Here is a 20,127-nt window from a genome sequence, read left to right as displayed (position 1 = left end):
TATTATCTACCTACCATATGCCAGGTACAATGTTAGGTGCTTTACAAATATTATGTCAGATGATCCTCACAATAGCTCCAGGAGGTAGGTGGTGCTAAGGAAAGTTGGGTGGTGCAGTGAACACGGCAACAACCCTGGAGTCAGGAGAACCTGAGTTCACATCTGGCCTCAGACACCTAGTACTTACTAGCTGTGTGCCTCTTGGCAAGTCACTTAATTCTAATTACCTCAGCCAAAAAAAATAAAAAAGAAACCCATGTTACAGTTGCAGGAATTGAAGCAGACATATTGAGTGACTTGGCCAGGATCACACAGCCAGTAAGCAATCAAATCTAGATTTAAACTCAGATCCTCCTAATTCTAGGCCCAGTGTTTTACCTAGGTGCCTCTCATTATCATTATTCATCATTACAGCATTAATCTCATTATATAAATGAGGAAACAGATTCAAAGTGCCTAAGTGACTTGACCACAGTCACACAGCTAGAGCATGAGAGTCACAGTTTAAAACCCTGGCACAAAGACTCAGGATTATCTAGCCTCAAGGTTAACTGCCTAAGCCTACATAGACAATGTAATGAGAACAGTAACACTCACTAGTTATGTGTGTGACTTGCAGGTGTGTAACTGTTGAAGGTTATCACAGACAGCTCAAAGGCCACGGAAGTGTGAGATTTTCTGCTCTATTTGCTTAGTACCTGGGTCTCAGAAAAGAAAGGAGGATATACCAACTACTTCAAAGCACTAATTCTAGGGTAGTCATGTCTCTGTGTTGACATGATAATATTTCTTCATTCCCTCTCTCTAGCCTTCAGGCAGAGTGGTGGGAATCTTTCCATTTACAGAAATCTGATTCCTTTTCAATAAAGTTTCCTATATATGCTGTCACTTCTCACCTTTCCTGTCCCAATTAAGTAGGTCACTTAGTATTTGTCTAATGTAAACTCTGGGTCAACCTCTGCTTTAACGTTATTTCAAACATAGAACAGAGAAGAACAGTAGCCCTGGGGCCCACCCCACTTAAGGAAGCCTAGCAATAAAAATTAGTTACCTTTATTTAATGCTTTAGCTTGCAAAGTGTTTCAAATATATTATTTTGTAAGTCCTTAATTTAATTATTTCTTTTCATTCCATCTTATTAACCAATTTTATCAATGACAGTTCAAAGAGGGAAAGTAACTTGCTCTCTCACTGTCTCTGTCTCCTTCTCTGTCCATATTTGTTCTGTGAAGTTTGGATTCACTCAAAGGACCAGATTTGAGGACCTAGAGTGCTACATGTGGCTTTGAGGCCTCTGTTCCCCACCCCTGAAAAATCACTTGCTAAAAGCTAGTCATCTGGCTAAATAATTGATAACCACTATTAATCACTGGGACAGTGCAAGTTCACTTGGAAAGACTAGTGAGTTACAATATTAGACAGGTAGCATTCATTAAGTACTTATTATGTGCCTGATGACCTCCTTAATACCACAAGCCCCCTAATACCATCAGAGGACAAGTAAGCATCTGACCTCTGGGGCCTGTCAGTGTGAGTAGAATGTGCCCCAGAGCATGTGCTACAAAAGAAAACATATAATTTTATTTACTATGATTTATATACACCCAGAGTCAATAATAAGGTAACCATAACATTCCTCACTTAAACAAAACTGTGCAATTTACATGAGCAGTAGTTTGTCCTTAGTTTCAAAGATGACCAATGTCATCCCAGTGCAATGTGTTGACTTGTGTGTGAATTGTATTTAAGAAACAAAGGCACCAAAGTCATCCACTGTGTCCTGGGCCAATTGTCCTGATTTTCATCTTGCCTCTGACCTTGGATGACTCTGGAAAATGGCCTTACACAAATTCGCCTCACTCCAATCCGGTCCAATTTCCCTTCCCATAGTCTTATCCCTGATGGGTTTGTAAGAAAAGCTTGCCTAGGGGCAGGGACAAAGGAACAACTACAAAGAAAGCCAAAGCTGACAGTGAGGAGGTGGGATAAAGAAGAAAGAACATGGGAAAGAGTGGTATAGCCCATCGGTAAGGTGGGGGCCAGAAAGAAAGGTGAACAAGGTCTTTCCTCACCAGTGTAATAATAACTATTCTCAACAACTACTAGACATGCATAACGCACACCCTAGGATACCTCAACCCAGAAGAAAGTCTTCTTTGGCTGCCTATAAGTGCAAGGTTCCAATCACTTCCCATACACTATAATGAGTATTCTTCTGCATCACAGACAGAGCAGGAATTGCATCTGTGAGCAAAGAATAGGTGCTTTAGATGTGTTTATTGAAAGAATAATATGTATGAATGGACCATATCTCACAAAGCAGTTAATAAAATACAGTGTGAAAATTAGTCAAGAAAGAATAGACAGGGGTTGGAAGGGGCAGGTAATAGGAGGAGCTGTGGGATGAGTTAACTTCATAGAAATATTTTCAGTTTCAGTTATAACCAGTGAGACATTTAAAAAAATTCAAGAGACATTGTTACTAGGTAATAAATCATTTTATTAATAATGCTAGGATATTATCAAGAAAGAGAGGTCAGTGACTACCTTTAATGCCCAAGACCCTTTGTTGACCCCATTTAGTGTTTATATGAACTTGGAAGAGGGAATGTTCCTGAGGTGACTATTCTAATGAGGAATGGAGGATATGACTTTCATCTTGTCATTTACTTTGAAATCACCCCCAGGCTTAGGCAATTTAATGAAAGAATTTACTCCCAGCCAACCTACGGAAAACATAATAAGCAGGAATTCAACTAGTTAAGATCGTCTAGGTGATGGAAATTTTTGGCAGGGGTCAGTAATGTCCTTCAGAGTCTGGACTTCAAACAAGGAAATAGGACAGAGGAAAAGTGGATATCCCTCATAGTTGGTTATTAATAAACATTTCTCTCAACAACTAGGCTAGGGGCATAATGTTGAAGAAAAACCTTGAGGTATTATGAAAATTGGTCCATGGATTGACCCCTGAAGGTAGACAACATGAGACTGGAGCCAAAGATACAGGAAAATGAAAGTTTAGCAGTAGGACATGGGAAGCAAGGGATAAAAGAGGGAAATGTCAGAACTAAAGGTCCCAGAGGAGAAGCACTTTTGATAGAAGTAAATATCTCACCCTGGTGGGCAAGTTTACCACATGTGAAGAGGAAACCCTCAACATATCCACTCAGGATAGAGTGTTTGAGGGCAGGTGAATTCTTAAACTATTTCAGATGTTACAATTCCATTCAATAAACATTTATAAGAAACTGTTTGTAGCTGATGGTCTTAAAGTGACATCTGAGGGACACCAATCTCAGCTTCGTCATAACCTGGGTCCTCAGAGGACATTGGTGGGTCATCTTCTCTCATCCTGGAGTCAGAGGATCCCCCCAAAAAATCAGCAGACACACCTAGAAACAGGAAATTGGAGTTGAATCTGCACTCATGTCTACAGGAAAGCAAGGGGCCTTTGACTGTGTTACAGATGATGAAAAGAATGCCACCCTCGAGACCCTGTGAAGAGTCTTTTCTCAGTCATGATGCACCATTCACAGAAAAAGGAGCAGGAGTGGACAGGACTGAGAGAGGGCTAAATAAAGCCTTCTCTTTACATTGAGTATGTGTTGAGATCAAAGGGAATGGGAGCCTGAAGTTGTAGAACCCCAGCATCTGCTTGTTTTGTTGCTTAGTCACTTCATTGTGATAAATAATGTCCCAGGTATATTTCTGAAAAATGTCAATACACAGAATTCCCAATGTACAAACAAAATGTTTTCGTCATATACAAATATATATATAAATATGTATGTATATATATTCATAAATGGATATGTTTGCATGTACTATATATGCATATAGACTGAAAAATTTATCAATACATTTGAAAGTATGTAAGCACATATATATTGCACATATGGGTATGCATACATTTTAATAGACAAGCATATGCATATAGAGACATGTATGCTTACACATATATATACATGTTTATATATATGCATATATATATATACATATATATATATATATGTAGTGCCTCCCTTTCATGTTCCAAAATATGTTCACCCACAGATGGAGATCTCACTTGTCAAGTTAATAAGTCTGTCGGGAACCACTCACCTGTGTTTGATTCCCTCTGCTCATCCCATTCATTAGTAGACCTCAGAGCAACTCCCTCATTCATCTGCAGGACAGAGGGAATTTCAGGCCCAGATAATTCTTCAGCATCATCATACCCATCAGCTAGGGAATCATCAGGCCAACTTGAGATATCTGAGGAAAGGATTTTTCTGTAAGTGTGGGAATGTCCTTGTGCATGTGAAAATGAATGCATATTTATATTTTTCTTAAGATAGAAGCAAGAGCAGAGCCAAGATGGTGGAGGAGAAAGACACACATACTGAGGGTCTTCCCCAACAGCCCATAAAATAACTGTAGAAAGGGACTCTCAACAAATTTTGGAGCAGCAGAAGTGGGGAACAACAGAGTGGAGGAGATTTCCAGTCCAGGGTGATCTGAAAGACCCACGGGAAATGTCAGTGGCTCCAGACACGGAGTAAGCACAGAGAGCAGCCCAGCCTTGGCTGTGTGGCACGAAAAGACTCTGGGGGGAGGACACCTTGAGGGTATAATCTCCAGTCATAGAAGTAGCGGGTCCTCAGATCCCTCAAGCACAGGCACCAAAGGTCAGTTACAGTTTTTTTTTTCAGCTGGCCAGGAAGGGAGAAGGGCCTTCCCATAGCTCTGGCCTTAGGACAGAGGCCACATCAGGCAGGCAGCAGCAGTTCTCAGGGCAGCCCCTACATCAGTATGCATACGTTGTTGGATGGTAAAACCCCTGGGGGCACTGAGGAGTTGAGTCTTACCTCAGCCCTTTGTCAAGGCCCTGAGAGAGCTGGTCTTTGTCTCACACTGAATGGCAGCCCTGCCCACCCAGCTTATCTGAAAATCAGCCCCCAGCGCTGACTTGGAGGAACTGGAGGCCAGGCGACTGTGGAGAGGTAACTGCTAAGATTCTGGACTCAAAAATCTCCCTGCTTCCAGATCAGTGTACACACTGGATTGTGCCATCTTGGAGAAACTGAGATATTACAGATTCCCAGAGTATACCCTACTCTTGACAAAGGACCCAAAAGTCACACAACTGATTGAAAAAATGCCCAAAAAAGGGTAAAAAAAATAAGACTGTAGAAGGCTACTTTCTTGGGAACAGATATCTTCTCCCATCCTTTTGGGTGAGGAAGAACAATACTTACCATCAGGGAAAGACATAAAAGTCAAGGCTTCTGTATCCCAAACATCCAAAATAAATATTCAGTGGTCTCAGGCCATTGAAGAGCTCAAAAAGGATTTTGAAAATCAAGTTACAGAGGTGGAGGAAAAACTAGGAAGAGAAATGAGAGAGATGCAAGAAAAGCATGAAAAGCAGGTCAACACTTTGCTAAAGGAGACCCCAAAAATGCTGAAGAAAATGACACCTTTAAGAATAGGCTAACTCAATTGGTGAAAGAGGTTCAAAAAGCCAATGAGGAGAAGAATGCTTTAAAAAACAGGATTAGCCAAATGGAAAAGGAGGTTCAAAAGCTCACTGAAGAACATAGTTCTTTCAAAATTAGAATGGAACAGATGGAGCCTAATGACTTTATGAGAAATGAAGAAATTACAAAACAAAACCAAAAGAATGAAAAAATGGAAGATAATGTGAAATATCTTATTTGAAAAACAACTGACTTACAAAATAGATCCAGGAGAGACAATTTAAAAATTATGGGACTACCTGAAAGCCATGATCAAAAAAAGAGCCTAGACATCATCTTCCATGAAATTATCAAGGAAAACTGCCCTGAGATTCTAGAACCATGGAGCAAAATAAATATTGAAAGAATCCATCCATCACCTCCTGAAAGAGATCCAAAAAGAGAAATTCCTAGGAACATTGTGGCCAAATTCCAGAGTTCCCAGGTCAAGAAGAAAATATTCTAAGCAGATAGAAAGAAACAATTCAAGTACTGTGGAAATACAATCAGGATAACACAAGATCTGGCAGCTTCTATATTAAGGGATTGAAGGGCATGGAATAGGATATTCCAGAAGTCAAAGGAACTAGGACTAAAACCAAGAATCACCTACCCAGCAAAACTGAGTATAATACTTCAGGGAAAAAATTGGTCTTTCAATGAAATAGAGGACTTTCAAGCATTCTTGATGAAAAGACCAGAGCTGAAAAGAAAATTTGACTTTCAAACACAATCAAGAGAAGCATGAAAAGATAAACAGCAAAGAGAAATCATAAGGGACTTACTAAAGTTGAACTACTTACATTCCTACATGGAAAGACAATATTTGTAACTCTTGAAAACTTTTTTCAGTATCTGAAAACACATACACACACTCACACACATACATACACACACACGCACACACACACATAGGGAGAGAGACAGAGAGCACAGGGTGAATAGAATAGGATGGGATCATATCTTTAAAAAAATTAAGCGGTGAGAGAGAAATATATTGGGAGGAGAAAGGGAGAAATGAAAGGGGGCAAATTATCTTTCATAAAAGAGGCAAGTAAATGACTTTTCAGAGGAGGGACAATGTAGGGAGGTGAGAGAAAAAGCATAAAGCTCACTCTCATCACATTTAACTACAGGAAGGAATAAAATGCACACTCATTTTGGTATGAAAATTTATCTTACAATACAGGAAAGTGGGGGAGAAAGGGATAAGCGGGGGATTGGGTGATGGAAGGGAGGGCAATGGGAGGAGGGAACAATTAAAAGTTAACACTCTTGGGGAGAGATAGGATCAAAAGAGAGAATAGAATAAATGGGGAGCAGGACAGGATGGAGGGAAATATAGTTAGTCTTACACAACACAACTATGATGGAAGTCATTTGCAAAACTTCACAGATATGGCCTCTATTGAATTGTTTGCCTTCCCAAAGGTAATGGGTGGGGAAGGAGGGATGAAGAGAAGTTGGAACTCAAAGTTTTAGGAATAACTGTTGAGTATTATTCTTGCAACTAGGAAATAAGAAATGCAGGTAATGGGCTATAGAAATTTATCTTGCCCTACAGGACAAAAGAGAAGATGGGAATAAGGGAAGTGAAGGATGTTAGAAGGGAGGGCAGATTGGTGATGGGGGTAATTAGAATGCTCGGCATTTTGGGATGGGGGGGAGAAATGGGGAGAAAATTTGGAACCAAAAATTTTGTGGAAATGAATGTTGAAAACTTAAATAAGTAAATTTATTTAAAAAACCAAAATAAAATGAAAGATAGAAGGGAGAGTCTGGAGGTGTTCAAAGCTAAATTCAGCTGAACAAGAAGACTACTTAGGGTTAGAGTTGGAGACCTGAATTTTCACTAAGAGTAACCAAATTGGGAAAGGGGACAGAGGTTCCCTCATATAGATTAAGGATTTCAGTCCCCTTAGTGTTATTTTTCTCTCCATTGCTTTTAGCTTCAAAATTCTCCTCATTTAGTTTCTATTATCTCACTGCTTTTCACTGGCCCCAGCTTCACGGTGGAAATCACTTAGCCCAGAACCTTCAACCCTGTCATAATTCATGTTGCTCTGCTAATAATGACCCTAAGAGAGAATACACCAGAAAAAGTAAGCATATTCATTGAAGTATGCTCCGGATTCTGTTGCCTCTTTGATCATTATTCTGACCCCAAAAGGAAGCCCTGTGCCCCTCTCAGGGGCCTGGCACCTAACACACCAAACCTGGCTCCATCCCTCCCTGTCTTTGAATTGTTTTCTTTGTCTGTGTCCAAACTTTTATATCTGAAGCACGTATTTGGAGCCAGGGAATATGTAGCAGCCATTGAGAGTATTCAAAAATGCTTGACCTAAGAAGCTATGGGATGTCTGGGATGAGGAGAAACTGAGGACAACAGAGTAGTATTTTAGCTGATGCCTCCCAGGTCAGAAAACACCTTGGAAAACATCAGTCCTTGCCTTTAAGGCCTGCTATTTCCTGTTTCTTGGGGAAAGTGCTGGTTGGTTTTTCCTTTCATTTTCTCTTCTATACTATGGACACTTGTCTCTCACAACACTCAGAATAAACTCTGAGGAGAAAAACATGGCAGAAGTAAATAGGAAAAGGAAACTCATTTTCTGCCTCCATCCCTCAGGTTGGGTCTATCCACTGACTTCAGAACAATGTGACAAAGTATTCTAACAACAAGGAGACTGACCTCGAACAGGGGACACTGACACTCCTTGGTGACAAGGACAAAAAAGTCACCCTGTGAGATGATTAATCTAAGTGTTCTGGGTGAGACTAAGGTGTGTCTCAAGTGTGACAGAAATTTTTGTGCCATCTTTGTAGAAGGTTCCATATTTGGCTGGTGAAGAACTTAATTGACAAGACAATAATGTGAAAGAAGCTGTGTTCTAAAAATTGTGGCATGTCATCTATCATGTTGTCCTAATAGAAGGTTGCTGTTCTTTATGCACGGTAAGGGGAAAGGACGGAAAAATGAAAGTTTGGTAGTGAGTGAGGCTCCTGGAGCTGGTCAGGGGGAGATGGAGATGGCAGTTCTGCTCTTCAGGATCAGTACATTTCCTGTGGATGGAAAATCTCTAACGGTGTGGAATGAGGTTTCATCAACAGCTTCATATTTTTAACTTTTAGGGACATTCAACAAGTTTTGCTCCAATTCTATTCTTACCAAGGAACCCCTAGATATAGAGGGAAGGGGATAATAGTTTTAATTAATAATAATGTTAATGAGCTGGTTATCCTCTTAGAGAAATGAAATCATAGTATCTTTGGACATGAAAAAATGAGGACCTAACTTGAACTTGTAACCACTATAATCAAGGAGACCCACACTGACAAAAGAACATCAGAGAAAAAAGGACATGGACCTCTGGATATTTTTCCCTTAGAGATGAAACTCAGAACTCAGAATGGAGTTGTGGGACCTGGCTGCCAATGTGGAAAACTGGAAATGGAAAGTAAAATGCTATGGCATGGGAGAGAGCTACCACTGGCAGTTATAGACAGAGGTTTCAGAAGATACCAAGACCACAGATTCTGATACTGACCAAAGCATATAGTTCATGTCCAGAGTGTCCAAGGGAGGAAGATGGGCAGAGGATGCACATACCTGGGCTGCTGAGAAGGTCCTTCTTGTCTCCTGTCGGGTAGTAATCAATCTCTTGATAGACAGCTTCATAAAGAGAATCACGATATCTGGACAAGGCTGGGACAAATATGACCATGGATCAGAAACTTGCCCTGAGACAATCATCTGATATATATTTGTCTGAGAGGCCCTCCTCATTTCTACTTTCTGTTCACACTCAGGCCACTGCCAAGTTCTGATATGGATGCCTGCCCTTCACACTCACACACTGTATGACCTTGGGTAGATCCCATGCCTAACATAAGCTCTGTGCTCACAGATCAGCCTCCCCTGGACCAAAGACAGTCAGAACTACTTAGGGCTTGAAAACCAGAGCAAAACATGTGGGTCATATCCAGTCCTAAAGTACTTTATTTGATCTTGTCCATTGTCTCCCTTCACTCACCCACACTGTTTCCACATTATTCAGTGCCCCTCAGGTTGCCCACCTTGTTGCTGAATTCTCCCTCTGTACACCTGAATTCCTAGAATGACGAGGGCCAGGAAGAGAAGGGACCCTAAAATGAGGCAGATGATCCAAAGCAGAGAGGACATGCCAGAGATCAAAGGGGCAGAAACTGTTGTAGTGATTCGTCCTTTGGAGAAAAAGAAGCATAAGGCTCTGGATTATGGAAGAAGTTGTCAAACTCCCCAGGAGAGCTTGCTGAGCTTATTATGGAAAAAGGAGGGAATTCTGAGGCTAACCCTCAACCTGATGATCCTCTAATTGTGGAACCTCCCCCCATTTACCTTGCAGAGGGACTTGGGACAGACCTGGATGACCAAAAATGGACAATGAAGGAACTATCCTTCCTTCGGGGGAAGGCTCCAGGTCTCCAAACTGGAAATTGACAGGAGGTGATATATTCTTGAAGAACATTCTGTGGACCCTCCCAAATCCCTCCTCAATGCACAGCCCACAACCCTCCCAGTAGCCTCTCAGGATTCTAGGATAATAGCTCTCTCCAAAGATGAAAGAATTCAGCGACCTGCGAAGGTTTCTGCTGTCAAATGAACCCTGAGTTTGTAGGAGGGGAGTGAAAGAGCAGTGTACCTTTTGTGGTAGATGTCAACGTTGTGCTGTCAACTAGAAGAAAATAGGAAAAGCACATGAGGAATGAGGAGAGATTAAGATGGGCATAGACTCTGGATCTTCCTCTAAACCCCCTATGATATAAACATACTCCCATAATGCTCCATCCTAACAGCTTACTAAGTCTCCTAGATCTCATTGATCCCCTTCATCCATCCCAAGTTTAACAAGAGAATCAGAGATCGTATGGATTGGAGTCAGAGGCCCTGTGCTGAAGTCACACTCCAAATCCAAATGCCAAAATTTGAAATCTGTGGAATAACCACATATTCTCTAAGATAGCTCTGTAGGTCCCCACAACCCCACCCCAACCTCTTGCTCAGAAGTTTCTCAATGGATCCTCTGACCTAAAACAGTTAATTTGCCAAGACATGAATGATTCCCATAGAGAATATATGTCTCACATTACCTTCCTCCTGTCCCATAGAAATCTCAAACTCAGTGTCCAAAGAAATGCATATTGTCTCCTACTATTTCTCCTTCTCATACACACTTCCCTCTTCTAAACTTTCCTGTTACTATTGAAAATACTACCACGTTTCCTACCACTCAGACTCATGATTATGTTGTTATCCTTACAACCTCACTCTCATTTTCCTCAAAGATCAGATTAGTTGGATAATCTTCTCATTTGCATCTCCACAAATTCTCTCTCTCAACTAATACAGCCAACACTCTAATTCAGGTGTCCCTCCCCCAACTGCAAGACTTTTATAAAGCCTTCTGATTTTTCCTCCTCATGACAGTTTATTTTGTATTCACCAGCTAAAGTGATCTTTCTAGAACAGAGGTGGGAAGCCTGTGACCTCAAGGCCACATTTGGCCCTCTAGGTCCTTAAGTACAGTCCTTTGTCTAAATTCAAGTTTCACAGAACAAATCCCCTATTTAAAGGATTTGTTCTGTAAAACTTGAACTCAGTCAAAAGACCATAAGCAAGAACCTAAAAGGCCACATGTGGTCTCAAGACCATGGGTCAATCCTGCCACTCATGAGGGCATTTTGGCCACATAGTTTTTGTTGCAGCTTTATAAATTTTCAGTCATGTCTGATTCTCTGAAATGCCATTTGGGGTTTTCTTGGCAGAGATGCTGGAGTAGTTCCTCATTTCCATCTCTACTCATTTTGCAATAGAAGAACTGAGTTAAACAGTGTTAAAGTGGCTTGTCTAGGATCACACAGCTAGGAAACATCCCAGGCCAGATGCAAAATTCAGGAAGAAGAGTGCTCCTGACTCCAGGCCTGTGCCACCTGGCTGCCCACATCATGCCCATGTCCAATAAAATCCTGTAGTTCCGTTACCTCCAGGATCCAATAGAATTCTGCTCTTCACAGTTCTTCACTACTTAGTCTCATTGTACCTTTCCACAGTCCTTATACACTCCTCCTCTCCACATATTCTGCTAGGTGGCTATTCATAGGTCCACTTCTTGTTCTTCATACTTGATACTCTTTCTCTGCACCTGAATATTGGCTTTCTGGCTCCCTTACATGGAATGATCACCCTTCTTACCTCCACCTCTTAATATGCTTTAGTTTCTTTCAAGACTCAACTCACATACTGCCTTCTAAAGAAAGCTTTCTTGAGACATGCCAGATGCTTAAGCGTTCCTTTCTAGGCTATCTTCATTGTACTCTACATGTATCTTCCAGTGATTTCTCTAGTTTCTTCCCTGTTAGTTTGTGAAGCTACTTGAATGTTTTTGCCTTTCTTTCTATTACCAGGGCGTGGGACAGTGCCTGGCGTATAGTAAGCACTCATTAATCAATTGTTGTGAATTGATGGATTTTGAGTCACTCTGATGTGGCCTAGAACTGATGGGGAAGGTGGCTGAACATCACACTTTTTTGACAGCAAAGAAGTACTACTAGGTAGAGCAATGGATAGAACGCTGGGCCCAGAAGATTAGGAGGATCTGAGTTCAAAGACAGGCTCAGACAATAGCTGTGTGACCCTTGGCAAGTCACTTAAACCTTATTTCCCTCAGTTCCTCATCTGTAAAATAAGAACACACTGCAAAAGGAGATGGCAAACTACTCCAGTATCTTTCCCAAGAAAACCCCATGGAAATAGTCCATGGAGTCAGGAAGAGCCAGACGCAACTGAGTGACCCAATAACATTATACTGTCCTTTTTACTGGAAGAAAAAAACAATTGAAGGTATGAGTACAGACCAAGCTAGGCATATTGGCTCTGAATTATGCTTGAGTCCACTGTCATTTGAATATCTGCTCAATATATGCTATTCAAAAAGCTCAGGCATGTTCCAAAATTCTCTACCTACCTTCCCCCAGCATAAGGATAGGGAGAGAGCGGGAGAACAGAAAAGGAGCTGTAAATTAGGGAGTCACAGGACGTATGTTAAAAAAATTTCCCAACAAGTTACACTTGCTAGCCTGTGTGACCTTATGGCAGTCACATGAACCCGCTGAACTTTTTCCTTCCAAGCAAAGCAAAGAGATGAGAAGGATAACCATTGATTTTACGTTCTAAATTCTATGACTCCAGGATCAGATTATAGCCTCCTATGGTAACAGAGGACAGACCTGTGGAAGCTTCATTCAAATGCACACTCCAGCTCGTGTCCTTCAAGGTCAATATCTGTTCTCAGAGCTTCCAGCCCCACCTAAGGTCCTTCACACTCACCTGAGCACATGACACCAGCATCTTCCTCATGCTTACAGTCATTCTGCCCCCAGGGACTTGCAGGGCAATCCCACAGAGAAGACTCCTTCCCTATGCACTGCACATCATCCAACCAGATGGTCCCATTTCCTGGACTAAATGAAGGCCATTCCATGACAGCCAGAGCAGAGCCACAGCCCAGCTGCTGACAAACCACATTAACATCTGCTAGGTCCCATGAGTCATCACAGACTGTCCCCCAGGACCCATTGTGCCAGATCTCCACTCGTCCAGAGCATGGGGTCTCTCCTCCAATGAGTCGGAGTTTGTCTTTGCCTGGAAAGGAAGCAGAAGCCCCATTACACTCCCAGCTTGTAAGTGAGGAACCTCTGAGAGCCCCTGGTACATAGAGAGAGAAAGTGAAATACCTGTGCAGGGACCAGAGGTTGGGCAGTCAATGACATTCCTTCCTACAGAGAGAAGACATTGGGGAGGGGCTGCATTAATGATAACCATAAAATATTATTGGGGCACTAGGTTTTCCTCTTTCAGGGCAGGATTCCCAAAGATCTCTTAATTTACTTCCAAAATATAGAATAGGACTATCTTCAACATTATCACATTCAATGATTTGTTAAATTCATGTGATGACCCATCAACTGATTCAAAATACATATATAAATAAAAAATAATAACCCCGTGCTTTTAGGGAGTTTGAAATATAATTAGAAAAAAGGGACATAAACATAAAGTAGAGACACTATAAGCAAACAGGTCCAAGTAGCCCCGGGAAAGAATAAAGAAGTTTGAGGCAATGTGCCTGCTAGATGAGGCAGATGAGGCTAGATGAGGCAAAAGATGCAGAAAGAAGGAACAGCCATAGGGATAAACCTGGATGTGCTTCTTTTAAAAATAGAAGAGAAAGAAGAAAAATGGGTCATGCTACCAAGATATTTTGAAGACTATAGGATGGGAGGAAAATGAATTTTGTTCATATTTAATCAAACTGCTTAAAGCAGCAGGTGCCTCAGTTATCGGTTCTAAATATGCAGTTGAGGGTTTGAGGATAGCAAAATTTAAAGTCAACCATTTTTTAAAAAACTACCCTGTGCCAGACCCTGGTGACACAAAGAAAGACAAATAAGAAGTCCTTGAATATATATGAGAAATGGAGAAAATCAGTAAAGGGACAGAACCAGCATTAAAGGAGGATAATAAGGTTTCAATGTGGAAGGTAGGACTTTAACTGGGACCTGAATGAAGCAGCTAGGTGTTACAAGGGATATGGTGCTGAGTCCAGAATCAGGAAAAATTTATCTTCCTGAGTTCAAATCTGGCTTCAGACACTTACCAGCTGTGTGACCCTAGCCAGTCCCTGAATCCAGTTTGCCTCAGTTTCCTCATCTGTAAAATGAGCTGGAGAAAGCAATAGCAAGAACATTTCGACAAGAAAACTCCAAAACGGGTAATGGAGACTTGGGTATGACTGAAATGCCTGAACAACTACAACAACAACAAAGACAGCCAGGGAAGGCAAGAGAAAGAGATGAGGAAGGGGAGAATTATAGACTTGAGGAGAAGCAGTGAAACTACACAATCAGGAGACAGAGTGTCTTGTACAAAGAACAGTGGAGATTAATGTCATTGAAGTGACAATGAGGGAAGTAAATTGTTATTAGACTAGAAAGGTAGGAGGGGGCCTGGATAAGAAGGTAATTGAATGTGAAGATTTGATATTACATCCAGGGAACAGAGGGCACCTAATTGTTTGGGAATGGGGAGGTAACACAGTCAGACTTGAACTTTAGGAAGGTGAACGTAACAGTTGAGTGGAAGATGAACTGGAATGAAGAGAGACAGAGTGACCAACCAGGAAGCTTTTCTGAATACCCAGAGTAGGCCTCAACAACTGTGTCAGCAGAGTCAGAAAGAAGAAGGGGGTGTGGATGAGAGATGATACAAAAGGGGCATCAACAAGATTTGGCAACTGATTGCATATGGCAGGGCAAAAGAGAGAGAAGAGTTGAGAATGACACTTAGGATTAGATGAGGCTGGTGGTGTCCTTCACAGTAATGAGGAAGTTACAAGGGAAAAAGGTTTAGGGAGAAATAAGTCCGATATGGGACATATTAAATTTGAGATGTCCAGAGAACATCTAGTTCAAGAAACCCAAAAGAAAATGTGAGGCTGGAGGTCCGAAAAAAGCCTGGGGTTGGATAAGTGGATCTGAGAATCATGTGCATAGAGGTTCTATTTTAACACAGTGGAGCTGATGAGATCATCAAGTGAGATGATATTGAGTGTGGATAGAAGGGAGCCCAGGGCATACCCTTGGAGTAACAATAATGATTATGGGGAATAACTTTAGGAGAAGCTGCTAGACAAGTGGGAGAAGAACCAGGAAATAGAAATATCATGAAATCCTAGAGAAAAGAGAATATTAAGGAGGAGTTGGTGATTCAGTGTCAGTGACTTCAGAGGGGGTGGAAAGCATGAGAACTGGGAAAAGTCCATTAAATTAGGCAATTACAGATCAATTATTTTGGAAAGAGCTGGTTCAGTTAAATGATGAAGCATGAAGTCACATTGCACACTTAAGATAAGAGTCAAGAAAAAGGACTTGGAAGCAACTGTATCAGAGAGCCTTCACAATGCTTTTAGCCACCACAGGGAGGGAAAATGTAGAATGATAGCGAGGGTGGATTAAGTGAAAGGTTTTTTTCAGATATTGGGGAGATAGGGATGTTTGTATGAGGTAGGGCAGTAGTTAGTAGACAAGAATTGCCTTGGCAAGAAGAAGGGTCATTTCTTTATGTGAGGCAGAGGTGAAGGAGGACATAGGGACAATTAGAATCTGCATGATGTGATAGGTGGAGGGACAAATAGAGAGTTCTTCAAGGAGGACTTCAAATTTTGCGGTGAAATGTGAGACAAGGAGGAGGGGGGAAGGAGGTTTGAGGAGTAATGAAAAGGTTTGGAAAACCCACTATAGACAGGGGCCTAGAGAATTGATTAGGGAGGCATAAAAGGATTTACTTGCTACAGTGAGGGCCCAGTTAAGACTGTGTAACATATTGTGATAAATCCAGTTGGTATGCTTTCATGATTTTATCCAATTTGATTCAGAATTCCCTGAGTAGGAGAAAAAGCAGTGGATGGTGGGAATAAACTAGGACTGAATCTTGGAAGGGTAAGTTTGGAGACAGTATTTGGGGATAACAGACTAAATACAAGAGGAAGGAAAAATGAATTACCTCACCAAGGAATCAAGAAGAAGAGGTTACCCAGTGCAGAAATAATGACCTTGGTTACAGCTGAGGAGTGGAAGTCATGGTGAGGAAGAAGAATAGAGATTGGGGATTGCAAGGCAGAGGGAGAGGAGTAATGACTATCAATTATGATCAGATAAAGGAATCAGAGTTCACTAACTTGTAAGTGGAAATCTTGTAGGTGACAGCAAGATCAAGAAAATGACCATCTTTTGTGTCTCTGAGTTGGATAGAGGCCTTTGGAAATGAATACAGTAAAGAACAGAGAAGTTAGGGTGTTTGAGGGAATATTTAATTTTCTGTTATAAGGAGAGGAATTGTGGAGGAAATAATGAATCAGAAATTGTTCTCATTAAGGTTTTGGTTAACTAAAATAAAAAATTTGAAGTCTTTGTCACATAACTCCTTCCAACCTAGGTCTCTTCCACCGTATACTTGGACAAATTAAAAAAATTGGGTCACAATGTTGCACACAAATTGAATTCGCTTGGACTAAGAATATCCCATTAAAAAAGAGTTAAAAAGAAGAGACAGATATAGCTACCTTCACATGTTATAAGGGCTTCTTCTCCCTGCTGGCAAGAATTCTGGTCCCAAGATTGAGAAGGACAATGCCAGAGGAAGGATTCTTGGCCTTGGCAGTTGATTTGGTCTATCCACCGGGGCAGAAAACTTTTTGTGGTGCTCAATGGTGTTTCAATATTCCCCTTAATACCACAACTCAGGTGTCTGCAAATCACTGATACAGTATTGTCGTCCATGGAGTTGGAGCAAACATGACCCCATGTTCCATTGTAGAAAATCTCTACCCATCCAGAGCACTTATGATCCTCACTCACCAACCTGAGATCCAAGAATTCTGTAAATGGAGAGGAAGGAATGGCACAATAAGAGGAGATATTTCTTCCCATATATTCTGGGTCTCATCCCTCTGGAAATTGTATTAAATTCTCTGGCTCTTCTGGGGACTCTCCACTAGACAGATACAGACCTACTATTTTCAGAATGATTTCCTCTACATTTCTATTCATTTCTCTCTGTCTTGTCATCCCCATTGATGAACACAGGAATGCTTCTAGTGAGATTTGATGCAGAGTTCACAGTTTCACAATCTGTCAGTATGTTTGAATCACTAAGTAAAGAATCACCAGAAATATTTGGTATACCTATTCTGTAAATAGCATTCTACTAGGAAATTAAGGTACAAGAAATACATATAGACACACATACACACACAGAGACATGTATGCATTTGAATACAGACACACACACACACACACACACACACACATATATATATGTATGTATATATATATACATATATATATATATATACACACATACATATATCTTCATAATAGAGGAGACTCACCTGAAGAATTGCAGGAAATGAATATAATCACCCTTAGATAAGAGGCCTTATCTTGAAACTGAACTCTAGGAAGGACTCTGATTGGGGAAGGAAGTCCTCCTCCCTGTCTGAATGAGCTCCTTCTCCCTCAGGTCACAAAGCCCCATCACCTCAGGGCTCCCGTAAGACCCTCCGTGTTAGTGGACTGTGTGTGGCCCAAACCTGAGCAGAGGACTCCTGCATCCTCTTTGTGTCTGCAGTCATGCTGACCCCAGTGGAGGGAAGGGCACTCCCCTAGGTGGGATTCATTTCCAGAGCAGCTAAGCTCATCCAGCCAGATGGGCCCTGATCCTTGTCCAAAGTGAGCAGAAGCCATGGCTTCTAGGGCCACTCCACAGCCCAGCTGCCTGCACACCACGTGGGCGTCACTCAGGTCCCAAGAATCATCACAGATGGTCCCCCAGGTTCCATTGTAGTAGACTTCAACTCTTCCAGAGCAGGGACCCCTTCCGTTCAATAGACGAAGTGGTCCATTTTCTATAGGAAGAAAATGAGATTAATTACCCATTTTTCCAAGGAAAGAAAAGCATTTCCTTAGATTTTCCAAATTTCTTTCTTACCTGAAAAGAGGATAGGTACCTTTTCCTGGTCAGACTGTGAATTATTGAATGTGAGGGACTGTGTCTGGTTTCCTGCAAAAAGCAAATACAGCTCAAACCCAAGGCTGGAAGTTTTAAAATAGGAGGGGACAAGTAAAGCAAGTACGTACCTAGAGAAAAGGCATTTGATGAGGGAAAGAAAGGGTCAGCAAATTAGAGAGAAGACAGACTGTGAGGGAGGGACAAAGGGATTTCCCAGTTTAAAAAGGCATATCTTGGCTCTACTTAGTCAAACGGAATTGTTCTCACCAATAGGTCTATTGTTTCACTCCCAAAGCTCCAAACACACCTTCCATATACGGTGTCCTAAAAAGTTCGTGACTTTCCAAGAAAAAAAGCTACTGATAAAAAAGGTTGCAGCATATGTAGCTGATCATGCTTCCTCAGGCTTTACTCACCTTCTGCTAGGTCTTGCATGTATGAACTGTATATCATAACTTCCCACTAGCATATTTCTCCTACTAGCTTATGTCTAAGCACTAAATCAGGAGGTTTTTACAGCACATGAGTTTGTTTTAAAATATATTGATAAACAAAACTCAGGGTGTGAGGAATTGAGGGAGGGAGGGAGAAAATTTGGAACTAAAGCTTTTTTTTAAAAATGAACCTTAAAAATTATCTTTTCATGTAATTACAAAAAAGAAAGCATAATTTTTTAATAATTTAATGTATTGGAGCCAAAATGGCAGAATAGAAAGTCACATATACTCTAGTGCTTCCCTCACAGTCTACAAAATACCTGTACAAAATTGACAGTGTGAAAGAAGTTTCCAGCCAAAGGTAACCTGCAAGGCTGAAAGGAAAGGTCTATCTCATGGGGCACTGAGCTGAGCAGAGTCCAGCCCTGGCTGTGCGGTACTGGGAGGGACAGGACCTGAACAGACCTCCAGGGCAGAGTTCTCAGCAGGGAGGGTCCCAGATCCCTCAACCCACAAATAACAAAGAAAGCTCCAAAGGTCAGTGTGGGAGGGCTTTCCCACCTGAGCTAGAAGGGAACAGGGTTCCTCTAGCAATAGCCCCAGGGAGTAGCAGCAGCAGCAGGCTGCAAGTACCTATGAGGGTTGGGAAGCAACTTGGGTCCATTGTCCAGGCAGGTCAGATTAACACCTCTGGCACTAGGGAGCAGGTGATCCAAACCTCATCCCTGAGTGACAACCCCGAGCCCACCTAAAGCCCCTGTGGATTTGAGCAGCTGAGTCCAATCTCAGCCTTGAACATGGTCCTGGGGAGAGGAGGGACAATAGGACAAAGGATTCAGAAGTCAAGTAACTGGCTGGGAAAGTGCTTTAAAAAAGGGAAAAAAATAAGACCATAGAAGATTACTTTCTTCATGAATATGTGACTCCTCCCATCCTTTTGGATGAGGAAGAACAAGGCACACTATCACAGGAAGTCAAGGCCCCTGCCTCCAGTGCCTTCAAAGTGAACATAAAATGGGTTCAGGCAATACAAGATCTTGAAAAGGGAGTTAGTGGCTTACTAAAGGAGGATCAAAAAAAATGCTGAGGAAAATAAAACCTTTAAAAAGAGGCTAACTCAATTGGAAAAAGAGGTCCAAAAATCCAATGAGGAGAAGGAGGCTTTAAAAAGCAGAATTAGTCAAATGAAGAAGGAGGTTCAAAAGGTCACTGAATAAAATACTTCTTTGAAAGAGAGAATTGAGTCCAGAGAAGTTAATGACTATGACATAAACCAAGTAGTTAAAAAACAAAAGCAAAAATTTGAAAAAATACAAAATAATGTGAACCAACTCATTGGAAAAACAACTGACATGGAAAATAGATGCAGGAGAGACAATTTAAAAATTATGGGACTACCTGAAAGCCATGATCAAAAAAAAATGCCTAGACATTATCTTCCATGAAATTATCAAGAAAAACTGTCCTGATATTCTAGAACCAGAGGTTAAAATAAATATTGAAAGAATCCACCAATCACCTCCTGAAAGAGACCAAAAAAGAGAAACTCCTATGAATATTGTGACCAAATTCCAGAGTTCCCAGGTCA

At 41.3% G+C, this 20,127-nt stretch overlaps 2 protein-coding genes across 2 annotated transcripts in view; both read right to left on the bottom strand.

The window, feature by feature from the left end:
• LOC140522730 (antigen WC1.1-like) overlaps positions 1 to 20,127 on the bottom strand; it is a 98,987-nt gene that overhangs the window by 67,258 nt on the left and 11,602 nt on the right. The window contains exons 5-10 of the mRNA XM_072638030.1: positions 18,082 to 18,153; positions 17,632 to 17,998; positions 16,950 to 16,969; positions 13,269 to 13,310; positions 12,862 to 13,176; positions 10,178 to 10,210 (exon numbers count right to left, since the gene is read on the bottom strand). Of these exons, the coding sequence (XP_072494131.1) occupies positions 10,178 to 10,210; positions 12,862 to 13,176; positions 13,269 to 13,310; positions 16,950 to 16,969; positions 17,632 to 17,998; positions 18,082 to 18,153 (849 nt within the window). The remainder of the gene's footprint in view (positions 1 to 10,177; positions 10,211 to 12,861; positions 13,177 to 13,268; positions 13,311 to 16,949; positions 16,970 to 17,631; positions 17,999 to 18,081; positions 18,154 to 20,127) is intronic.
• Positions 2,489 to 10,073, bottom strand: LOC140525883 (antigen WC1.1-like). The gene is made up of 4 exons (XM_072641652.1): positions 9,573 to 10,073; positions 9,106 to 9,201; positions 4,102 to 4,254; positions 2,489 to 3,392 (listed from the first exon to the last, which is right to left on the bottom strand). Exons 1-4 carry the CDS (start codon positions 9,676 to 9,678, stop codon positions 3,268 to 3,270), a joined length of 480 nt encoding a protein of 159 aa, XP_072497753.1. The 5' UTR covers positions 9,679 to 10,073; the 3' UTR covers positions 2,489 to 3,267.

The sequence above is a fragment of the Notamacropus eugenii genome, chromosome 2, assembly GCF_028372415.1.
Source record: "Notamacropus eugenii isolate mMacEug1 chromosome 2, mMacEug1.pri_v2, whole genome shotgun sequence".
NCBI lineage: Eukaryota > Metazoa > Chordata > Mammalia > Diprotodontia > Macropodidae > Notamacropus > Notamacropus eugenii.
This window is presented reverse-complemented; position numbering and strand designations above follow the sequence as displayed.